Source organism: Erpetoichthys calabaricus, chromosome 4 (genome assembly GCF_900747795.2).
Source record: "Erpetoichthys calabaricus chromosome 4, fErpCal1.3, whole genome shotgun sequence".
Lineage (NCBI taxonomy): Eukaryota > Metazoa > Chordata > Cladistia > Polypteriformes > Polypteridae > Erpetoichthys > Erpetoichthys calabaricus.
In genome coordinates this window covers 316,758,410-316,776,955 of record NC_041397.2, presented here as the reverse complement: position 1 = coordinate 316,776,955, position 18,546 = coordinate 316,758,410, and the positions used below count along the sequence as shown (strand labels likewise).

The window sequence follows — 18,546 nt, the reverse complement described above, 5'->3', positions numbered from 1 at the left end:
ACATTATGAACGATTTACACGAGGCACCTTTTTCCTTGGTGCAGAATCGTGTCCACCTAGAGTCAATAACAAACTGATGAGCATATTTTGCGTAAGGTAGCACGTATTATAACAATCCAGAATCTACTCTACCCCATGTCGATCATATCAGAGAGGCTAAGAAACGCTTCATTAAAGCCGACGTGGTCATTACACCAGTATATGCGCAAGACACTCTCATTAAACGTTTTTACTATTCAGTGATTCCCAGATCTGTAGCTGATTTGTATTATTGATTTCCAAAAAGCAATGCGAGTAAAAGCGTGTGCTACATAACTAATCACAACTGTCTTTCAGCGCCATCAACAGTGTCTTCTACGTTAATGAGACAAAAAAGTTGTAAAGAAACTTTGCGAATTCATCCAGAGGTGGAAATAAAGATCACTCAAGTACTGACAAGAAGGAACTGCTGGATAAGCACATCTGGAGGCAAACTTTCAAAAAAGCACCGACTTTGTCAGCAACATCCTTTCCTTCTGAATGCATCTTATCCAAGGCATAAATGGGGGGTTGGGGGGAGGGCCAAATAAGTAATCTTCCGAACTACAGCACAACAGACTAAATCATTGATGTAAATTGAATTATTGAAAGACTAAGCTTTTGTCGTTTCTGTATTCTTAAACCACTAGGGGGCTCCGCCCCCTGCTCGCTTCGCTCGCCAACCCCTGGTGTTGTGAAATTACAAAGAGCGTGATGTATGAATGAGATATAGCATAGTGTGAAGGTGTAGATGACGCATATAGGAACCAAATAAAGTTGTCCATGTCCCAAAACGGGCTCAGAGAGGTAGATGCCAACTTTGTCCATGGTTTGTCCTTGTGATTTGTTGATGGTCATGGCAAAGGCAGGTTTAATGGGGAACTGTCACCGTTTAAGTGTAAAAGGTAATTCCAGGTCAGAACTTGTAAGGTCAATTCTAGGAATCAGAACAGTATTGTTAGCATGTGATCCTGTAAGAAGTTTTGCTTCAATAACATTGTGTGTCATGGTGTTGACGACTAAACGTGTACCATTGCATAAACCCTGTTTAGTGTTAAGGTTTCTTAATAGCATGATTATTGTTCCGTTTTTAAGGCTAAGATTGTGTTGTGGTAATCCGGCTGGGTTAATAGTGTTCAAATATTCTAAGGGGAAATTAAGATGGTCATTGTCGTCATCAGAGTCAACTTTGTCAGAGCTTAGAAAGAGCCGTGCCTCTCGAGGAAGTAATGAAATGACCTGGTTATTAATGTGATCAACATTAATATTTTTTGGACATAATATAGTTCGTTGTGTTAAAAGGGGTATTTGGTGTAATGAGATTGCTGTTCCAAATATCTCCGTAACTCTTTTGAAAGCAATGCCAATTGTCTGCGTGTTTTAAGGTGGACTGAAGAATAGCCGAGCGCATGGAATGTGGAACAATAGCTAAGCACTGTGTAAAATCTCGTCCTAATAAAAGTACCTTTCCTCCAAAGGGAAAATTATTAATCATCAACGTTTGTAGAAGTTTATCAATGGTGTTGAGTAAGTGAGTGGATGCCATTAGATGCAAAAGCAAATGAACTATTGTAGGATCTAATGCAGTTCATAAAGTTTTTACTTTCAGGTACTTCGTTAGTTAGAAGCTTCTGTAGATATGCAGGATATGAATATAAAGGAGGCAGTCTAATTTGACCCTTTTGACAACAACGTGTAAATTCATTAGTTGTATTGCCAGTTGTTTCTTCAGAGAAGTTAGGTGAATGACAATGATTGCAAATGACATTCATTAATCCCAATGAATTTTCATGAATAGTGGACTCATTATTGAACGCGTTGTCAGCTAACTGGCGCAATCGTTTAGCAGGTGTCTGTCGTTGATGTCCTTGACGTGTATCTTTTGCTTGTGCCGTTTGAGAGGCGCGTCGTTGTATGTGCAGGATTTGGGACGTGCTATTCTGGAGCTGTAATCGATTTGCCTGTGCTGTGTGAGAAGCCCGTTGTAGTTTACGGCGTGCATTGTTTGTATTGAGCCTTGCACGTTTTTGTATGTCGGTTAGTCGAGCTTTCTCTTTTTGGAGCCTTGCCTGCTTGTTTTCCGGCATTTCAAATGCGCGTTGTAGACGTCTGCGTTTATTTATTTTGTCCCTTCACTGCCATTTTTGTATCTCTGAGACTCAAGGTGTTTCGTTTTGAACCCTTGCCTGTTTTGATGCAGCACTTTGAGACGCGCGCTGCATGCATCTTCGTTCATTGTGTCTGTCCATCTGCGCTCGTTTCTGTAACTGTGTTAGTTGAGGTTTGCGTTTTTGGAGCCGAGACATTTTTTCTTCCGGGGTTTCAGAAGCGCGTTGTAGGCGCCGACGTGTATTGTTTTTTTTCATGCGGGTTCGTGTGTTTGGTCCCGTCACTCGAGCCGTATCGTTTTGTACCTGTGATCGTGAATTCATGACTTGTTTGTTCTTCAGCGTTAGAAATATGGATAAGTAATAAGGAGGATCGCACTCACTGTTAATATGGAGCCTTTTCTGTGGTTGAACGGTTAATAGTGCATCAGTGTAATGAGATCGACCTATGCTGCATAATTTGAATGTGTTCAGATGACATATGTTTAATACGGACGGTTCGTTCAGTAATGGGGCTTTGTGCCTCATTTCTTATTTATTTTAGTGTGGTCGTGGGTCCGAATCCTCCTTTTTGTGTATGTTTCGTGTGCTATGTCCGTAGTCTGTCCCGTTTCGTGTCCAATGGGTTTGTGTGGCGCTCGCGTCTGACTTCTTTTTTTTTTTGTGTGCTAGGGGCGCGTTGCCTCACTTTTTTTATCTCTGTTAGTGGAGGGGGTGTTTGTGTGTCGTGGGTCTGAATCCTCTTCTTTGTGTGCGTACCATTTCGTGTGCTATGTGGCACTTGCGTCTGACTCCTTTCTTTTTGGTGTTCTAGGGGCGTGTCGCCTCATTTCTTATTTCAGTTACTGGAGGGGGGCTTTGTGTGTCGTGGGTCTCAATTCTCTTCTTTGTGTGTGTTCCGTTTCGTGTGCCATGGGCTTCGTGCGGCACTGTGTGCGGCGCCGGCGTCTGACTCCTTTTTTCTGTGTGCTATGGGCGCCTCATTTCTTATTTTATGTTGCTTTCCATCCGGTTTCCGTTGCTTGGAAGGGGGGTTTTGTGGGGGCACCTGCGCAGTACGTCTTTTGCGTCCCCGGCCCATGTCCGGATGTCCCTGCGTCCATCCGGTTTACCATTCTCATTTAGTAATATGGATCTTCCAGTTCCACAATCCCCCGCAGTCACTGTCACATTTAACGTTCCCTGCTCCTTACATGTCTTGTTACCCAAAGCATCAACACTCAGTTTCATTCAAGGCTTTACCGTTCTTCCTTTCATAGACATAAAATAAGACACACATTTCCTCTACATACGTGTCCAATAATAATAGTAAACTGGCAGGAACGAGAAAAAGCACAAGATGGGAATATTCATGACAAGAGCCTGGGCATCAGGGTGAGGATGTGCCTTGTGACCCATTACGTGAGCTTGTGTGCCACCCCTCAGTTGTGCTGGCACACGTTACACTGGGGGGCAAATGCAATGGAGAATACTGACAATGTACACCTTCAGAAGTGGAATAAATCGACTGTATAAATAGAACATTTCAGATAAATGATACATTTTTTTAATCATAAACAATGCAACATAACTATTATATGTGTTGTTACTTTTTATTTATTCTCACCAAACATTACATATCTACATGGGAAATGAACATGGGTAATATGTTTATAATCATTCTCATTAAAATACACTGTCAAAATATATTAATGAGCAAATTGAGACACATTGGCCTTTAGGAAATATCAAAAAGCGTGTGCGCTGTCATTTAGGACACAATGTATTGTTAATGTGACGCACTCTCTACTGACGCGATGTCACGAAAAAAAAAAGAAACAGCACAGTCCATGCAAACTCAACAGCCTCCTTGATTTTTGACCTTATGATTAATTGTCAATATCAAATCAATAATAATAATAACGGGAACAAGTAAAAACTACGACTTCCTAAAACGGACACTGTAAATGTACAGGCATTTCAATAAATAATTTAGGAGACTTGTGTGTGCATTTCAATATTGATTTAAGAACTAGGTCGGCCACCTGTTGTAAATGGTAGCTCAAGCAGCACTTAACAGTAAATAGTCTAACAGGACAATGACTGACTGTACGAAGATGCTGCGCCGCTACAATAAAGGGTCACACTGTCATTCTGCATGTTTAGAAGGCGCTGATTGGCTGAAACTATTTATAGCAAATTGTCCCAAGTTGGAAGTGCTGTATAGCGATCAGAAACGAAAAGACACATTTCAGCATGCTGCACAGTAGTTTGTTTTTTTACAATACAAATTAAGTACGACACCAAACACACAGATATAAAGCTTATTACGTTTTACAGTGAAACTCTTTACATACACAATATAATTAGGGACGTGTGCCCCCTGTCCGACTACGGCGGTCCAACCTTTCCTCAATAGCTCGATTCGCTTGCTATCCATCCAAGTTTGAAAATTTTGTTAAATGGAGGAATTGAAAAAAAAACCCTTTCACAAGAGGAGGATCAACGATGCAATCCCCTGGTGTTTTTACTGAGAGACAGTCGTAATACCATTGAGCCACCTAATCGGGATAATTAACGAGCTCCGCACAACTGAACTATACAATACAATACAATACAATACAATACAATACAATACAGTTTATTTTTGTATAGCCCAAAATCACACAGGAAGTGTCGCAATGGGCTTTAACAGGCCCTGCCTCTTGACAGCCCTCCAGCCTTGACTCTCTAAGAAGACGAGGAAAAACTCCCAAAAAAACCTAGTAGGGAAAAATGGAAGAAACCTTGGAAAAGGCAGTTCAAAGAGAGACCCCTTTCCAGGTAGGTTGGGCGTGCAGTAGGTGTCAAAAGAAGGGAGTCAATACAATACAATACACAGAACAGAACAAATCCTCAATAAAAAATAAAAAAATTTTTTTATGTGTTCATATTTTCTTGTTCTTGTAATAATTCTTGTAGCTGCATTTTGGATTAACTGGAGGCTGTATAGAGAAGAGTTTGAACATCCAGTGAACACCGCACTGCAGTAGTCAATCCTACTAGAAATAAATGCATGAAATAATATCTCAGAATCTTGATTATTTAGAAAGCGCCTTAATTTCCTAACATTTTTAAGATGGAAGAAACATGTTTTGGACAACTTTGTAATATGCGCTTTAAATGACATGCTAGAGTCAAAGATAACTCCTAGATTGCAGGCTGATTCAGTAAAATTGACTGGGATTCCAACTGAGTTAAATGATGACAAAATATTGTTGTGATCAGCGTCATTCCCTCCAACAATTAACATCTCTGTTTTATCTGTATTTAAAAACAAGTAATTCTCATTCATCCACTCCTTTAATTCACTAACACAACTAATTAAAGACAACATCGGTGAAACTTCATTTGATTTAAATGAAAGGTATAACTGGGTGTCATCTGCATACGAGTGAAAATTAACATTATGTTTCCTAATGAGAGATCCCAGTGGAAACATGTACAGTGAAAACAGTAAAGGTCCCAGTACTGAGCCCTGAGGGACACCATATTGAACTTCCGTGTATAATGATGGAGTACTGTCAGCACATTTCTGTACATATTGGAATCGATTTGATAAATAAGAACTAAACCAAGCTAGCATGGTGCCTGTAAGCCCAACATCATTTTCTAGCCTGTACAATAAAATAGAATGGCCGATGGTGTCAAACGCTACACTTAAGTCCAACAACATAATTACAGTGGAGTTTCCTTCATCAGAGGATATCAGAATGTCGTTTACAACCCGCGTTAGTGCCGTTTCTGTACTATGACCAGTGCGTAAACCAGGCTGGAATTTCTCAAATAAATTGTAATGCGTAAGATGTGACTGAAGCTGACTAGCGACTACTTTTTCTAGTATTTTAGAGAGAAACAGTAAATTTGAAATAGGCCTATAATTATTTAGTATGCGTGGGTCTAGGTCTGACTTTTTAAGTAATGGTTTAATGACTGAAACCTTTAGTGCTTCAGGTACTGTGCCATGCAATAATTAACTATTGATAATGTTTCTATCTATCTATCTATCTATCTATCTATCTATCTATCTATCTATCTATCTATCTATCTATCTATCTATCTATCTATCTATCTATCTATCTATCTATCTATCTATCTATCTATCTATCTATCTATCTATCTATCTATCTATCTATCAAGAGGAGGCGCTGCAAGAACATCCATTGCACTTTTTACTAGTTTTTTTGGCACTGGATCTAGGGAACAAGTAGTGGGCTTCATTTTAGAAATTAAAGTTAACACTTCCTGCTCTGTTACACGATTAAAATTATTAAAGTGCTGAATGCAATGCGAGACAGGGTCTGCTAAGCTAGTATTTGGTTTGTACTGTGATGCAGAGATCTGGGATCTTATATTTTTAATTTTCTCATTGAAGAAGTTCATGAAGTCTGTACTACTAATATCTGTTGGTATTTTGCACTGTTGATCTGAATTTCCATTTGTTAATTTAGCCACTGTTCTAAACAGTACCCGAGGATTTTTATTATTGCTATCTATTATTGTAGAATAGTATTCTGAGCGAGCTTTAAAGAGGGCTTTTTTATATTTATTGACACTCTCTGTCCATGCAATTTGAAAGACATGTAGCTTTATTGTTCTCCATCTGCGCTACAGTTTTTGACACTCTAATTTAAGAGCTCAAGTGTTTTCATTAAACCAGGGAGAGTTTCTATGTGCTTTGATCACTTTTGTTTTAAGGGGAGCCACTGTGTCCAGAGCATTTCTTAAGGTCACATTATAATGTGATGTTAGCTGATCTAAATTGTTGTCCACATTTACATTTGATGTTAACTGATCTAAATGGTTTTCCACAATTACACTCGACTTACTGAAAGTATCTATAAATTCTGAAACAGGTTTGTTATCAGCTTATTCAATGGAGGGGTTCATGGACGTCAAATGGCAATGAATAGAAGATGAATTAATGTAAATACGTGAGCTGCCTTCCGCAATTAGTCATCACATTTTGATGGCGACTCTAAGTGGGGATGATTTCTGAACAGATCTCTTATGAGATCCTTTCACAGTATCTCTCAAAATTATTTAGTTCAAATTGGTTATAAAGATTTCACTCCTGATCATTTTTTTATTATTAATTATTTTGATGAGTCTTTAATTCGGATCAAACTCGGGCTAGCACTACGCTTAGAATTTTAAAAGCAACCACCTTAGTTAGTAGAGCCACTGACAGCGTCTTTTCTTCGTAGCGAACACGTTACTTTTCTGCTCCACAAAATATTGTAAAGTATTAATAAATGAAATATTTCAATACTTGATCGAATAATAACATCTGTGCTTTAAGTATTTCACCTTTTTTTCTCAAATGTGCTTACCTCTATCATGGCAAAGTACAGGGATAAACCTTTATTTTCCATCTACTCCGTTTTAATTAAGTCAGACCATAGAAAACATTTAAGGGTATTAAATGTGATCTCAAGAAAAGATGAAGGTTAATTATAATAGTAATAACAGGAGCGATTATAATGATACAGTGCAAAAGTAAATACTAATTGAAAGAGCCGGGAATCCATGAGTGAGGCGTCTTATTTTGTTTAACTCTTACTATCGTATAGTGCATTGCTGCCTGTCAGCGTTAGTTAAATATATTGTGACAGATAGGGGGCGCTGTTGTCCCCTTGAACCCTCAGACCACACGTCAGACACCAGGTAAAAGTCCAAATATTTAAATTTATTATTATAATAATGTGCACAAAGCACCCTCCACTCCACAATACTCAATAATCAATCACAATACACAATCCTCCTCTCCCAGCACCTCAGTCATCCTTCCTCCCAACTCAGCTCAACTTGCTGCGTTTTCCCAGAGTCCTTTATAGTCAGTGAAGTGCTTCTTTCTCTCAGTCCACGTGATTTCATAACACTTCCGGGTCAGGTGAAAACTCCTTCTTTTCTTCCTCCCAGAAGTACTTCATTAATTCCATTCCCGTGACTAGAAAGTACTTCCAGGCTATAATAAAAATCCTCGTGCCTTCCTGCAGCAACCCCTGGAGGCCCCCATGGTATCCAGCAGGGCTGTAATGTAAAATTCTACTGTCCATGATGCCCTGCTGGAACTTGGTTTACCTCTATGTTGCAAGAAGGGCTCCACCTGGTGGTGTGGGGGTATTGGCCGGGATGAACTGCTGGCCATATACCACAATATATATTTATATTTTTTAGACATCAAACACTAGAAGCTGCTGACAAACCCTTCTCTTTGTTGTTAGTCTGTAGCAGCGAAAAAGTAAAAGCCATAAGAGTTGTAACAGACGTCATTGAAGTGGATCATGAGTTTGTGGCCAGGAGGTGTCAGTAGAGAGGCGAGTGTCAAATACTTCAAAGCTTCAATACGATTTCTGACACAAATGCCTCAAACGTTTTGATGCTTCATGAGGCTTCACTCCGCCTATCACTACCCCTGGCCGCTGAAGGCGGTCTTGTCTTCACATTGTTTACAGCTCGGTGCAGTTAAAAAGTAAAAAGATGCAAAGCTGTTTTCCTCATCTCTTTTATTATCAAGTACTGCCAACTCAAAAAAAGTTACAATGTGGTAGTTTCCGCGACAGTCACGTGGATCAATAAATAAAACTTCTCTGTCAGAACGCACCTGGCGGCAGACGGCTCAGCACTGTAGTCCAGAGAGGAGGGCTGGGAGAGGGCGATGCGGGGCGCACTTCTATGGGATAGATCGGTTTGTTTGTGTTTACTTCTTTTCAATATCAGGAAAATAACTCTCACACAAATAATAACAATTTGTAAAGACAATATAAAAATGGCGTCCACAAACAAAGTGAGTAGTTCCTGTATTATAATATGTTCTGTGGTCATACATAATTTCCATATCGCGTGGTCATACATAATTTCCGTTTAAAACGCAAAAAGAATTTTATATACTGTATATAGATTAGAAAAAATAGTTACAAGATGATTTGTGTAAAAATAATATTCTAAATAAAGGTCAGACTTTAGTAGATGTTTTGATACAGTTTTAAATGGAAAATTAACCTATCTTCAGAAATTGGAGTGTAAAGTGCTGGACAGAGAGCTGACAAAAGATAAAGATAACAGGGCAACAGAGAGTAATTAGGCATCTGTCCTTGCATCCTTACTTTCTAATTTATATTGTAGCACTGATTCAGATATCATTAGTAAATATGTGAAATTTGCAGGTATATTTTAAAGTGGAGAGCTAGCAGACACTGTGGGGTCTGAACAAATACACACAAACACACACAATAAACCTGGACAAAACTGGGCCAAATCTTGGAAAATTGTGTTTAATATAGAAATCTGCAAAATACTATGTACAGGTGAATGTGATGCACAATACTTGTCACAGCCTCACCAGGACTTCATTCCTGATCTGTTTTTCTTTTTGTTTTAGTTTTGTTAATCTTCTTCTTATTCTGCTTATTTTTATTTTTCTTCTTTGTTAATTTTTTTTGCAATAATCTTTTGTTTAATAATTAAGCCAATTTTGTGTTTTCTTCTGTGATGACCTGGTGTCCAAGGATCACCCTGGTCATCCCCCAATTTATGGTCTCCTACATAAACCAGTGTCCCTCTCTAGATGATTAAAATAAAAAAAAATATGTAAAAAGTAAAAACTTTACTTTTCTTTGTGCAAAGAGCACATAACCATCAATTTCGACTCACTTCTGTTGGTTCCACTATCTGCTAGTTTCTCTATTTTCCCTACAATTTTGTTGAATCTCTCTTTTTTAACTCCTCCAATTATTTGGAAACAACCATTATTTGTAACTTACATTTTAATTCATATTTTTAAATATTCATCCAGTCTTAATAGTAAATTCTAAGAATACTCTCATAATAACTTGCAACACCTGAAATAATCCATCCATCCATTTTCTAAAGGCACTTCATCCTGAGCAGAGTCACAATGCAGCTGAAATCTATCCCAGCAAAAAGTGGGCACAAGGCAGGAACAATATCTGGACAGGACATCAGTGCATTGCTGGGTGAAAACACACACTCTCACTATGGCCAATTTAGCTTTGCTAATCCACCTGACCGACATGTTTCACACATGTTGTTAAACTGTGAGGGAAAACCACAGCACCTGAAAGAAACCCACCCAGACATTGGAAGAAAATACAAACTCAATTTATACAAAAATGCATATATATACTGTATGAACGTATTTATCATACAGTTTCTTACTGTCTGTCTGTCATAATTTATAAAATCCTTATTTATTTCCCCAAATGTAATTAAATGTTGGAGTGATCCTTCTTTTTATACCTGTACATAACAAAGCAGGCAGTACAAAGCCTGCCTCTGCATAGCGGCTTGAATTTAGACCCCTATGTGATGTATGAGGAAGGTGACATGGCCACCAGTTCAAACAAGAACAGAAAGAAACATACAGTACATGAACAAGAATCATACATGACAAGGCAATGAAGCACACTACTAAAGAAATGTAAGATAGCCATAAACATTGCTTAAACAATACTGTTGACAGGTCATTTTGAATTTGAAATGCCAAATCCATAAACGTAGCTACTGTGTGCACCCTCAAAAGCTGGCTCATGGTGTGTGGTTTATGTATCATATTGCAAATTTATTTCCTGTAATATCTTCACATAATTAGCATAGAATTATTTGTTGCAGCTTATTAGTGCCTTTATGTTGAGCCCAAATGGGTGGGGCCTCCCAAGGCCACCAGTGAGCATCTAATTTGGGATGCTACCAGCCAATAAGAGCACTCCAGACAATTACGTGCCCATGTAAACACAGATTTTTAAGAAACCAGGTTTTGCCTTAATCAGGCTATTCATGTTAATCCAGTTATGTGCGTGCATGCAATCTCACTGACTGTTAATGTATATTTCTGAGAAATAAAAGCAGATCCAAATTTGTCCTTGTTTCCATTTAAATGTACATATCAACAAAACTTAAAAAAATCATTTATTACTGTTTTTCCACATGGTAAGGAAGAATGTTTACTTCTTTGACTGATAATGTAGCTTTGTAATTGTTTTTATGTGGCATCAAAGTGTTCATAATGATATTCAGAAAACCACAGCTACCATGTTTCCCGAAAGTAAGACTGGGTCTTATATTAATTTTTGCTCCAAAAGATGCACTAGGGCTTATTTTCAGGGGATATGTTATATTTATTCATGTACAACAATATACATTTATCCAAATACAGTCATGTCATCTTCTTCTGGAATATCGTCATAACTCTCCACGAAGCCGCATGCTTAAAGCATACAGAAGAAGATATTAAGAACTTTTAAGTACAGAAATAACTAAAGTTTATCAAGAAAAGCTAAGTTTAGAGAAGATACATTTTTTCCTTTTTTTTGCCTTTTATTCTATGTATGTAACTATTTTTTCTTTTATTCTTGTGTGGATTATTTGCTTTTAACTTTCAATAAATAATTTTAAATTGAACTTTTGGACTGATAGATTTCTTTTGGCATGTGTTTTACCCGTGCTCGATCTCGCCTTATACTTTGGCGGCTACACTTGACATCACTTTCATGATGAAATGCATTAAACTGTGTATGTTACAATTTACAGATAAATCGTTAACTTTGTTTAAATCATGAATACTGCTAATAGTTACACATATGGGGTGGCACGGTGGCAGAGCGGTAGCACTGCTGTCTCACAGGGAGTCACGTCCCTTGTGATCCCTGCCTGGAGTTTGCATGTTTTTCCTGGTGGGTTTCCACAGTGTGCTCAGTTTTCCATCCAAAGACATGAAGGTTTGGGGATTCGGTGAAGCTTCAATGACACTTGTGTGTGTGTGTGTGCTTGTGTTCACCTTGCGATGAGCGGATGCCACTTTGCTTTAAAGGTGAGAGCATAAACCGTTTACCATATATTCCATCTGTTGTAATGACACATGCAGTGCATTTTATAATTATGAGCATTGCAAATTGCATCCCAATAGATGGTGCACTGTAAATGTTAATGTTGACTATGCTGAGGTCTATGTTGATTACTTAGATTTTAACTTGAGTTGATTAGATAGGTAACACAGGTAGTTAGTTCATAAAACAGAATGCACAGAGAGCTAATTTTGTTTTTTTCTTTTTCTTTCTTTTTCTTTTTAAGTGCTACCTGAAGACATTGTTGGAATTTCCGGAAACAATGTGCTCCTCCCTTGTGTTTTCAGTGCACCAAAGCCACTAAATGTGCAAACTGTCGGTTTTGCATGGAAAAGGTTGCCAAATATAAACATGCTTAGTGTCTCACCTGGGAAAAGCGACATAGCCCCTGGATATACAGACCGTATTTTGTTAAACAAAGAACAAATAGCTAAAGGAAATTTTTCACTGGAGTTGTTAAATATCCAAAAAACAGATGAAGGGAATTATATGTGCTACCCGCCTCCAGGTCATCTACCACAAGATGTCAAGCTCACTGTTAAAGGTAAGTAGCACAATGCTGTGTAGCCAGACAAGGGCTGCAGAATTTGACAAGTAAGAGTTGGAAAGTCAGACTCAGTGCTTGCTTGTATGTACTGTATATATGTAACTAAAGCTTTCATGAATTTTGGAAAGCATGCTTTAGAAAACAGCATTGTAAATCTATCTACAAAAACATGTTCCACAATGTCCCATGACTTTATTTGAAGTAAGTTCCTTTGTGTGGCCTACTCTGTCATCATTATAATGTTCTAGATTTGTATCCATAAACTGTACTCTAATTCTCTTACAGTATTTTAAGGGAAGTTCAGCGATCTAAATGTCTGATAGTGAGGCATGGCAAGTAATACTTAAAATGGATTCAGAAGGTATTCTGACTCCTTCATTTTTTCATATTTTGTTGCAACCTTAAGCTTAAATCATTTACATTGATCTTTCCCTAATCAATCAACACTCAGTACCCAAGAATAACAAAGCAAAAACAGAATTTTAGGAATTTCTGAACATTTATTAAAATTAAAAAACTGAAATATCACGTTAACACAAATTTTCAGACCCTTTGCTTTGGCTCAGATGTACCCCATTCTATTGATCATCATTGAGATGTTTCTACACCTTGTTTGGAATCCACCCATGGTCAATTCAGTTGTTTGGACCCATTAGATAAGGCACACACCTATCTATGGAAGGTCTCATAGTTGAACAAAAACCAAGCCATGAGGTCGAAAGAAATTCCTGACAGGATTGTGTTGATGCACAGATATGGGAAAGAATGCAGCTCTTGTGGTTACCAAGAGCAGAGTTTCTTTCACAGTTCTTATTTAGAAGAAGTTTGGAACAACCAAACCAAACAAAGCAAACCAACTCTTCCCAAACTTGGCTGCTTGACCAAACTGAACAATCTGGGGAGAAGGACCTTGGTAAGTCAGGTGACCAAAACCCAAAGATCATTCTGGTTGAGCTCCTGAGAACCTGTGTAGCGATGGGAGAAACTTCCATAAGGACAACCATCATTGCAGCACTCTACTTGTCTGTGCTTTATAACAGAGTGGCAAAACAGAAATCTCTTCTAAGTAAACGACACAGGTAAGGACTCTCTGGCTGTGAGAAAGAAGATTCTTTGATTTGATGATGGTTAGCATCATGTCTAGTGGGAATAACAATAACCTGCAGAATCCTATTCCAGTGGTGAAGCATGATGGGACATCATCATGCTGTGGAGATGTCCTTTAGCATCAGGAACCAGGAGACTAGTCATGTTTGAGGGAAAGCTGAACAGAACAAAATATGGAGATATGCTCAATGAAAACTTCATACAAAGTGCTCTGGACCTCAGACTGGACCATGGTTCACCTTCCAACAGGACAAAGCAAAAAAATACACAGGAATGGCTTATGGACAACTCTGAGTTGAACATCTCTTGAAACTGAACTGAGAACTGAAAATATCTGTCCAGCTGACAGTCTCCATCCTACCTGGTAGAGTTTGAGTAGATCTACAGAGGAGAATGGCAGAAGATCTCCAAAGCTGGCTGTGTGAAGCTTGTAGAGTCAGATCCAGAAGACTTCAGGCCAGAATGGCTGACAAACATCAATGGGCTATTCCAGTCTTTCTGGGGTATTGAAGGTTGCTTGATGTGGGGAAAAACTAATTTACATGATTTTATGTCAAGATTGCTATGGGATATCATTTGTACCATAATGAAATAAATTAAAATGACAAACATGAAATAATCACATGAAAAAGTACAGCAATATATATATAATTGTCAATAAACTGTGAAAAAATATTAAATTAAATAAAATCAGCTATTTTTTTTATAAAAAGTCATCTAATTATTATGTTTTTATCATTAATACAGGTTTTCTTTCAGAAAGGTCTTATTTTTAAAGACTGTTGTTATTTCACAACATGACTTTTCCATTTCCAAATGGCTCATTTAATGAAAGCACTCTTTATGTCAAAATACCGGCTTTCATGATAGTTTCATCACATGTCAATCAAGACAAAGGCAGCCCAGCTGAACCTGTTCCTATTGGTCAATCTTTAACTGTTGAATATATTTCCCTAATCATAGGTGGTAGGCAGCTAAAGACTTGATAGCATTACGTCCATTCCAACGAACATGGAGGCACATAAAAGTTGGAAAGCTTACTTGATGGTTTTTTGGGATGGATACACAATATGTTGGAAATGCTCAGTTGTTTCAAAATGCTTACAACGATGAATAAGTTGTTGGGAGTTTAAGACTGACTGAGCACCATGTGCTCACAGAATATGTCCTTGAAGAAATCACAAAGGCAGGTATTAATGCAGAGGCTGGAAATTCCAAGTGACACACTTCTAAATGACCGTCTGTGTGGACACGGCACTCAGTTAAATCTCAGTGCTGCAGAACTGTTTTGATTGCACAAATTGGGAGGTGTTCAGACAAGGAGCATATCTGGAGAATTTAACATCAGTCATTCTGGATACATACAATTTTGAATGGGCTCCCCAATGAGACACTGTGAATTGACTGTTATCTGCGTACCCTGCTGAAAGAATGGGACATGGCTTTTAGGTCAGGAGACACGCCAGTTTTCTATAAGAGAGATCATTAGAGAGATCAAAAAGAAATATAAATAGTACATAGAGGAATATTGTGAATAACTTCCTCCATAGCATGTGGAAGGAAGTAAAGGTACTGACTAATTATAAGAGTGATACAGTGCAGCCATCTGAGTACACATATCTCCCTGATGTTATAAATAGGTTTTTTGCTCACAATGAAGGAGGAACTGCCCCGCATATTGCATCTTATGTAGGAGAGCAGTCACTGGTCCTATAGCTCCAATAGGTAAGATCCACTTTTCAAAGAGTTAATGTCCACAAAGCTACCGGACCTGAAGGAGTGCCCAGATGGAAACTGAAGGTGTGTGTTATCCAATTTGCATGTGTGTTCACAAACATATTTAACCTCTCACTACAGAAGGAACATGTCTCCATATGTCTTGAAATCCTCCATTATTGCTCCTTAACCCAATTTTAAATGGTACTCTCGGACATTAGATCAGTCATACACCCAGGTCTAAACATATGCTAGTTTACATATCAGGCAAACCATTCCACGGAGAACACTGTCTGTACTATGCTCCACACAGAATTATCCCACTTAAAACAGCCAAACACATATATGAGGATGTTGTTTGTGAATTTTAGTTCAGCATTTTTTACTGGTAGTCCCCTAAAAGTGTTTGGTAAATTAAGCCACTTTGGCTTGGACACTTCAGTCTGCTCTTGGGTGCTGAACCTTCTCACAAACAGAACACAGAGTGTTAAAATAGGAAGACGTGCAGTACTTCCTCCTGTGACGATCCGGGTCCTGCTCCATGCTCCCATCTCTCTTTAGGGAACCTATTGAACCCGACAATGAGGACACCAAGTGAAGCAAGGAGGTGGTGTAAAGTGCAGAAGTGCTTTTATATAAAACAGTCCAAACCAAAAAGTGTTCAGAACAACAGTGTAGTGTTCAAAACATTTCAATAAATACATAATCCATAAAATTAGGTGCAATGTGGAAGTTAAAATAATCCAATAAATAAATCCATTAAAAAAATGTTAAACAACAATAATGGCCGAGACTCGGGTTCCCAAGCGACCAGGGCGCTCATGCTGGGGCATCAACCTCCCAAGCTTTCGACTCCCACTGCCTTCTGCGGCCTTATGCGGCAAGCCGTCGTCGATTGTGGTCACTCCTGCTCCTCTGAAAAACTCAGCAGGAGTGACCCAATCCATCTGCCCCCAAGTGCCAGCCAAACACCCCACTAGGGCTCACTTCCCAGCTGCCAGTCATTATTACAGTGAGCCTGCTCTATCTCTCTCGTTTGCTTGCTCCTACACTTGCTTTTTCTCCAGTCTTCTGCCTTTTCTCCTTTTTAACCTCCGTCCTTTTCGTTTACTGTCTCCTCACCGCATTTGCGCTTCTACTATTTATAATGGGGATGTGGCACAGGTACGGCAATTAGCAGCTCCCGACATCAATTACAAACATGTGCGATCCCACACCTGTACACTTCAGTGTGGAAACACCCAAGCCCGTACTGTGCCTGGGAACCACTCTAGCCACACTACCATGCCTCCTCTTTAAGCTACGAGTGTGGAGATTATTTATTTAAAAACTGGCCTTTTCATCTGAGCCACTGACCTGCTATATCACACTTCCACACTTATCCTGAACACAGCATCTCCACAGGGTTATGTGCTTAGCCCATTGCTTTTCTCCTCTTGCAAGACTGTAGCCCAATACACCCCTCAAATATGATCGTGAAATTTTCAGATGGCACTATGGTAGTGGGCCTGATTTCAGATAAAGTTGAGACAGTGTACAGGATGGAGTTGGCACACGTGGCCAAATGGTGCATTGATTATGCTGAAGCAGGCTGACACGGCATAGGGCATCCTCAGCCCCAGTGAAGGCTCTCAGAGACTTCAGAACAGATAGCAGAATTAAGCTTTATTGTATGACGTGCATACAGATTCACTTTCGATGGAACAATGAGCCTCCAGCAATGGGTACCTTTTACCTTTATTACAATTCTGATCATTTGAGTCATTATTTTTCCTCATCTGACTCCTAGCATTCCATTGCTCTAGTCCTGCCCCTAATTGATTCTATCAATAATTCGTAGCTGAGGGGGTCTCAAACCCCGCTCTGTCTATCTTATCTGTTCGATAAGGACTGTTCTTGCTTGCTACTATAATTTACAGCCAAAGAGTTCATATTCTCTCTCTAAGCGAGGTGCTCATCTTTCTCTAACTCTCCTGCATTTCTTTGACTTAATAAACTATTGGTGGTCTCTACCTCATACAGAATAATAACCCATATATAGGTATGTCTTTTTAATCCAAACTCTTACATCTTAATGCTTAGTAAAATATAGTGTCTACTTTTCTCATGTGTTTATAATATTTTTCTAATACATAGAGATTACCAATTTTAATACAATTTTCTATAATAACAACCTAATCCTGAACACAAGTAAGACAGAGGAAATAATTGTAGACTACAGGAGAATAAAAGTGAGAGCCCACCTACCCCAATACACACAGCACGGAAAAGTAGAAATGATACATAGGGAGTGTGAAGATCCTAAGAGTCTACATATCAATGGATTTTACATGGTCTCTTAATAGTACTTAATTAACTGAGAAAGCTGAAAAACACCTGAATTTTTTCAAGACGTTGAGACAAGCCCATCTACCCCAAATGCTTTTGAAGAACTTCTACCACAACACTCTTGAAAGTGTTCTGGCCTAGGGCTCAATTTTATGGTATGCCAGCTACACAGCTGATGATTGCAATAATCTTGTTCAGGTGGTGAAAGCTGCCCAATGCTTCATTGGGGTTGTCCTCCCAAACCTCAACATTGTTTACACTAGTCGACTGAGGAACAAAGAATGGGCCCTTGATAGGGACACAACACATCCAGGAATTCATCTATTTGACCCATTACCATCAGGAAAGTGATATAGGGCAATCAGATCCTGTAGTACCAGACTGAGGAGCTCCTTTTTTGTTGAGGGCTGTGTTGTCCATTGTCTGTCCCCTGACTCAAGGACTGCCAGGCACCCCATTCCATTGCTTAATGGACATGTCAAAGTCAAATTCACAAAGCCAGTTCAGGATGGGAAAAATGCCTTTAACTGGCACACATGTGACACCACCCAGTACAAGGAAGGAGATGACTGAATTACAGATGCTGATTGCACAACAACAACAACATTTAATTCTATAACATATTTTCATACAAGGAATGCTGCTCAAAGTGCTTTACACAATACAAAAGAAGAGTTGACCTCCTTAGGTTAGACCTGAGCATCACTTGGGTTGTATAGAACACTAAAAGCATTGGTCCCAAGTGTCACTCACGCTCTAAACTCAGTAAAAGGAAGTCTTCCTCTCACCTGGCAGCAAATTAACAATCTGAAGAATTGATGCATGTTTATCTACTTAT

At 38.8% G+C, this 18,546-nt stretch overlaps 1 protein-coding gene across 4 annotated transcripts in view; it reads left to right on the top strand.

Moving 5' to 3' along the window:
• The window catches only part of LOC114641109 (CD276 antigen homolog), a 745,815-nt gene that overhangs the window by 13,158 nt on the left and 714,111 nt on the right, over positions 1–18,546 (top strand). Inside the window, exon 3 of one of the 4 annotated variants that reach the window (XM_051926023.1) lies at positions 12,237–12,345. The exons of 1 other annotated variant lie outside the window; for it this stretch is intronic. In XM_051926023.1, coding sequence (XP_051781983.1) covers positions 12,237–12,345 — 109 coding nt within the window. Of the gene's footprint in view, positions 1–12,236; positions 12,555–18,546 lie in introns of all 4 variants that reach the window. 2 more of the 4 variants (XM_051926021.1, XM_051926020.1) reach the window with 2 other exon arrangements.